Genomic DNA, 6,386 nt, shown 5'->3' on the forward strand with positions numbered 1-6,386 from the left:
TAATGAGATGATCATTTTTCTTATAGTAATTACATTTCAACTTGTTTTTTCTTTATCACAAGAGTTCTCAAACATATTGTTGTTTGATGAAGGAGCAGATGTGGGGCTACGGCTGCTACCTATAGAAGCATTGAAAGTGGCAACAACATCATTCTTCTTTTGTTCTGCAGCCACAAATTCTTGTCCAAAAAAAAAAGATGTGTAGCCCTGTTTCTTCTATATTGGGACTCTTGCAAGAATACAAGATAAAAACATCAAATTTCACATCATCTATACCCTTTTTCACAAGCCTAAAGATGGAGGAAAAAGTCCAATAAGAATCTAGCAAAGCATCAAGAACTGTCTACATAAAAGTACTCTCAAGAATAATCTGACCAATGGAAATTAACTGACCATTAAGATATTTGATCCCGATAGAGATACATCCATATCATCCTCCTATTGCATAACCTTGGACTCTAGCTCCTTATGCAGTCAAGCAACGTTTGTCAAGTTTGTGTCAAAAGAAGCTAGCCTCTTGTAGGAGTGATGGAATGTTGAAAAAAAAGTGCAGTCAATGCATGAGTGTGCGCATCCTTAGCATCCCAACATCCCTGCTCAATAGTAGGCAAAAAAACTCTAGCATCAAAACTCACCCAATAGTATGTATGAAATATCTAGAAATTGTGTTTATCTCAGTTGCCTTTCTTTGTAAGGTTCCAAACCATCATCTTTATCTCCTGCACCACATTTGGTGTCCCTCATATATGATAGTATTCCTTTGCAAAGAGCCTTGGGTATAATCATCTTTTTCCTAAGACAATCTCTTTCTTCCTTAGTCAAATCTTGAACAAGCATAATCATTTCTCTTTGGGCCTATTTGAAATTTTCTTCTTGTTTGTTTGCTTCTAGATCATATGAAAGGTGGGGATTGTCACAAAAAGGCCTTTCATTGCTTAATCTAGCCCCAAACAAGTAAGTGTTACAATTCATGATGTTTTGATCGTAGCCCTCATCATCCATGCAAGTGGATGTATCATAGTCATAGTCCTTCTCTTTTTAAACTCTCGAAAGCATCACTAAGACCCTTTTCTACCTCTTTCCTTGTCACCTTCTTCCATCTTGTTGTTGAAGCATATTCATTTCCAAAAAAATTCGAAAGAAAAGGAATATTCTTCCTAAGAATACTACTGTGAAAACCTTCCTCAATTCTATCTATCCACTTGACTAAATCTTGATCACATGCTGTATAAATCATAACCAAGTAATTACTCTCTCACCACACATTACATCACCTTATATAGACATTTGTAAGGAGGGGCACATCAAATATGCCTTTCCAAGTAGTACCGTATGTTGATAGTAAGATCCAAACAAAAGGCACAATCTATATTGCAGTTATAACATAGCATATGACTTTATAAAGGCAATTGGAAAATCTGGAAAAAAAACCTTTTCTGAAACAAATTCGATGCCCCATATCACCAAAAAGGCAACAAACAAGGACTATATTGACAAAAGTCCACTCCCATTCAAATAACTCACACACTATTGACATCCCATACCACCAAAACTACAAAAATAAGTAATGTAAAATTCAAGCAGATTATATAATCTTGGCATCCCATACCAACAAAATTACATTACTTGTTGTGAAGTCCAAGTACTTCATACAATCCTGGTGTCCATACCACCAAAATGCATAAATCATTGATTAGAAGTCCCATGGTTAGCCATGATTGTGAACAATCCATGGCAAACCATGCAATTTTTCACACTGCTATAAGGACATCCCTATAGGTCAAGTGAGTCATAATATAATCTCTTAATGTATTGGTAGCAACTAAATCCAGTCATTGAGGTTTGATATTTACAATCCAAAGTACGAAGATTATCTTGCAAAATGTCTCATGTGAAACCATCTGAGCAAAAAATGGGTTGACTCAATAAGCAGATACCAAGCCTCCTCATCTTGAACATAGAGATTTGAACAAAAAAATACCCCTATAAATATTTCCCCATTGTACTGTGTGAAACTCTTTGGGAAGCTTTGGACCAAATGTACAAAGAATAAACTTGGCTAGGTTATGTAGAAGGAAATGGCTATAGCATACCTCAAACACCCAGCACATGGAGAGAGATTTCCACCCACATAATCCTATCCTAAACCTTGCAGAGATTCAAAACTTGGAGCCGACATAACACCAACCTATGCAGTAACCTCTAAGAGATGATTGGATCTTATTTGAAAGGATCAAAGAACAATGCCACCATTCCATATTTGATGGTAGGATCAATTTTGAGTTGCCAACACTGGTGTAAAGCTAAACATAACTAATGTCTAGTGATAAGAGTATAAAATATATGCATCATCAACACCCCACTCACTTTGTGTTGATGTCTTGTACACACCAAAAAGTATGAATGTACATCTCATTAACTCCCAATGGTACCATCCAAGGAGCTACCCGTAATGTCTTTGCATGTAGGAAGTCAGCATCCAAAAATGTTGGACATAATTGCTTCGACTGGGAAATGAGCGACAACTATTCGGGAAAATTGTGTCTCAACTTACATTTGTGCCGCTTTGAAATTCAAAAATGCCGCTTGAGAGCAAGAGGAAAAGGAATAGTCCCGTATATTTTGACCAAAAAAAAAAGTGTAAAAATTTAAAAAAATAGCTCGATTTTTCAAATTTTTCTTTTGGAAAACCCAAGGTTGTAAGGTTTGGAAATGATTTTTCCCAAACACTGATGGTGGCAAGTTTTATGCTCCTTGACAACAGATATCCAAGACATGTTACATCCAACCCCTATTTAATGTGAGGATTGATCTTGTGTGGGCTTAAAAAGCGTACTGTGTTGAATACTATGGAGAAAACAACATATGGGTTTGCCCTCTAGTGCTGCATTGCAACACATCAAATATCATGATAGGCCTATAGAATACACATCTGAAGACAATCAAAAGGTTGCTTTTCAAAATAAGCCTTGGCAGGAAGAAATTGTCATGCTGCTCTCCCTCTCCATTCTTGCACAAGAAACCAAATTTTTACTCTATAAAGTTTAAATTGACTTTACATGCTTGCAAGAGATTGCCTTACGAGCTTTGTAGCCTTAATAGCATTTCATGCAATCCCTACACAAAATTTGTGATATTATTGTGACAAGTCAATAAAATACCACAAAAGAAACAAATTCCTCAAGCACGCCGAGATAGAGCATTAACCAATAATGGTCGGTCAGCAAATTTGTACATACCAATTCGGCCTATGCTGCGAACTGATGGGAAAAGGCGGGCGACCCTTTTTGTAGGCAACCCTCTTTTAATTTGGGGGTGGTCAATACTACCCTCTCCTCCACTCAAGCACTGAATATTGAGATACATCTCCAAGGGCTATCCAATGGAGGCTCGAAGAAGACTATAATGTCACTCAAGGGAAGAAGACCACTAACCATGACCGCGGTCTTGCAAAAGCGCCCTTGAACTCTACCCAACCAACCCCGTATACAGGCTATTAATGCCCCCATATTCTCATAGGCTCCTAGCCATTAGGCTCTTAGTTTACTAGGCTATACATATATAGGCAGATAGGAACATTGTCTTAACATCCTTCTTTCTATCTCTATTTTTCTAATCTTACTTTTCCATTGTTCATAATGTTATTCTTCCATTGTTCCCTTGGAATCTTCACAGCTTAGGTAAAATGCTTTTACTTTCACCTTCTGTTTTAAGCTGGGATGCAACGACTTCTTAAAACCATCCCTCTTCAAGAGCCCATGTGTTATTTGATTCTCCCCCACAATACTTTCAACTGCCAAGGCCTCTGCGTCCTCTCTGGCTCCGGCTCTGTCAACTTCACTTTTCAACAACAGAGTTCCCAATAGATCCTCTCATCTTCTAAAAGCTACTTGTAACCACTCCATCATTAGATCTCTCTAACCATTCATTTTCCTTTTCCTCCGGAGAAAACTCAAGATTTTGCATGCGTCATCATCCTAATTTCTTTTAGAGCCCCGACCTCTACCTCTCAAAACAATGTGTGTTCGTATGAGGCCACCACACCATCATCTTCTCTATACAAAATTTGCATATGTAAAGATAGATCCAACACAAAACAACAGACTCCTTTAATTGATACTATGAAGCAAAAAGTTTGATTTAGAAACGAAGAGGTAATGGTCTATGGAAATGATTCTTGCCCCTTAATCTTGGCAATTATGTGCAAAATATAGCTTAGACTTCCGTTAGAACTGGCTATGTTTACACACATGTTATAGGTGTCAAAACTAGTTATTCATGTCACACATGCAGACTTCTTTTTTAACACATCAGAGGGCCCATAGGGGGAGGTGCTTATGCCTTCCAAATATTAGCCATGAAACAGGTTTGGGCAAGGGCCACATACCATCAGGCGAGAGCTACGCATAGGCATCATCACCATGGCCACCTAATTGATGCACCACATGTACTAGGAACCAACGGAGATAACTCATTCAAAGGACCCACCCGAAGGAGGAGATGCACTCGAGCTTTCAATGGCAAGAGCCCTAACACCAGGTGAGCACAAAATGTCCCTCTAGAGGAAACCCAACGGGGGATTCAAACCCACAACCTATAGGTAAGAAACCAAAGCCTTACCGTTGGATCAATTCTTTGGAGACTCATGCAATCAAATGATAAATTCTGTATGTCCGAGAGTATTAACTCCTAAATTGACAGTCAGGACAGCATGTTTATTCAACATGTAACCATGCACTTATGTTTGTACAGGCAGCACTTACTGCCATTAGCAACCAAAGCAACCCTATGTTCACGTGTATTGGCCAGCAAAAGACAAAGTGACCTCATGGAGCAACAGCCAAATTTAGGTTACACGTTGAATAAGAAAAACTTCTTGATGACTAAGTTCTCCTTTCCATCCACTGTGTATTTAGATTGACTTGGTATATTTCATTTCAAACATTATCAAGAAACACCAAAAAGTTATAGGTAAGTTCCGATAAGACACCTATTACCAAAAGCTCCCTTTCAACGACATCTTGGTGTGCATCCTGGAGTCCATTCCTCAGTTTGCAGCATTAGGTTTGTATGTGCACGTGTGAGATGATACAGAGAAAGCAGCAGTGAAAATGCTGCATGTGTTTTACATGCGTATGCATGAGAAGAATACGAGGCCAGCAGAGTTTAATGTTGTTTGTTTGTATGCATTGAGAGCTCAAGAGGTGTATGTCCATGCATTGCTTTATGTAGTCTTGGGTTTGGCCACAACTACCTACCGCCGACCCTCGAGTGACCACATGGGTCAGTGATAAGCATGCATCAAATAGGTATCAACACAGTGAGCATTAAAGCCAGGACTTGAAAAACCAAATTGGATTTCGTGACTTGGTTATAAAATACAACAAAGGTCACAAGCTCACACGCACACACAATACCCAGATTCCTCACGAAAACTATGGATTGCTACTATAAATTCACAGAAATCGTCACTCGAGGTCCAAAATGGACAAAGAAATTTCAGACATTTAAGAAGGTGAAACAATGGCCAGTTTCCCTCTTGCAGATACAAGAGAGTTTAATTACAATATATACAATTTAGATTGTTGACAAGAAAGACAACGAGTTCTTTGTACATGGGCAACTCAACTGGCTGCAGCTTTGCAAATGGGGCATTGATTTTTTCACAAGTAACCACTGCTTGATGCAATCGGTGTGGTAACCATGTCCACACTGTAGCTCCCCCAGCTCATCCCCTTCCATATACTCCTCCTGCATGCAAAGAGTTCAGCTTGAGGTAAAAAGATAAGCAAACAATTCTCTCTGCCTTTTCCTCATACGCTATATGACTAACCTGGCATACACTGCATTTTGAGTCGCACTCCTGAGAATTGACCATCACCGCCACATCAGAGCACGAATGCATACTGACCTTCAAACACTTTTTCACTTCATCTTCATTAAGTCCTGTGTTCACATTTCCTATTCTTTCTTCCAAAGCAAGAAGTTCCTGTGAAGGAAACCAGTAGAACGTTAGAAATAAACCAAGCTAAAGAGCACTCAACAAACAAGGGATCACTAACATAACACGTTAGTACCTCATACGACATGTTATCGACATCCAGCCGCATGTCACTGTGCTGGTCATAAGCGTCAGCCCATTCATAGGCAAGTGCTTGATTTGACAATCCTGCAAAAACAAAGATTTAAAACAAATGTCATACGAGATAAAAGTATGTATTTGTTAGATGCCCTTGGAATCCAGCCCACGGGCATTCACACACCCATACGTATGTTTGATACTTCACAACTTACATGATGAGATCAGAAAATCGATGACGAGTCCCACCATCTGGCGTAAGTACTCGCGACCCTCAAAGAGAGGCCTGACGCAGAAATGATGCTCC

General features: G+C 39.1%; 1 protein-coding gene across 1 annotated transcript; it reads right to left on the reverse strand.

Annotated features, from left to right (window-relative positions):
- Nucleotides 1-5,478: 5,478 nt before the first annotated feature.
- Nucleotides 5,479-6,167, reverse strand: LOC147417341 (putative E3 ubiquitin-protein ligase HIP1). The gene is made up of 3 exons (XM_086507703.1): nucleotides 6,078-6,167; nucleotides 5,834-5,989; nucleotides 5,479-5,751 (listed from the first exon to the last, which is right to left on the reverse strand). The coding sequence occupies exons 1-3, from the start codon at nucleotides 6,108-6,110 to the stop codon at nucleotides 5,578-5,580; spliced, it is 363 nt and encodes a 120-aa protein (XP_086363829.1). The 5' UTR covers nucleotides 6,111-6,167; the 3' UTR covers nucleotides 5,479-5,577.
- Between the last annotated feature and the right edge of the window lie 219 nt (nucleotides 6,168-6,386).

The sequence above is a fragment of the Adiantum capillus-veneris genome, unplaced genomic scaffold (assembly GCF_014529385.1).
Source record: "Adiantum capillus-veneris isolate H3 unplaced genomic scaffold, ASM1452938v2 Hic_scaffold_273, whole genome shotgun sequence".
In the NCBI taxonomy this organism is placed as follows: Eukaryota; Viridiplantae; Streptophyta; class Polypodiopsida; order Polypodiales; family Pteridaceae; genus Adiantum; species Adiantum capillus-veneris.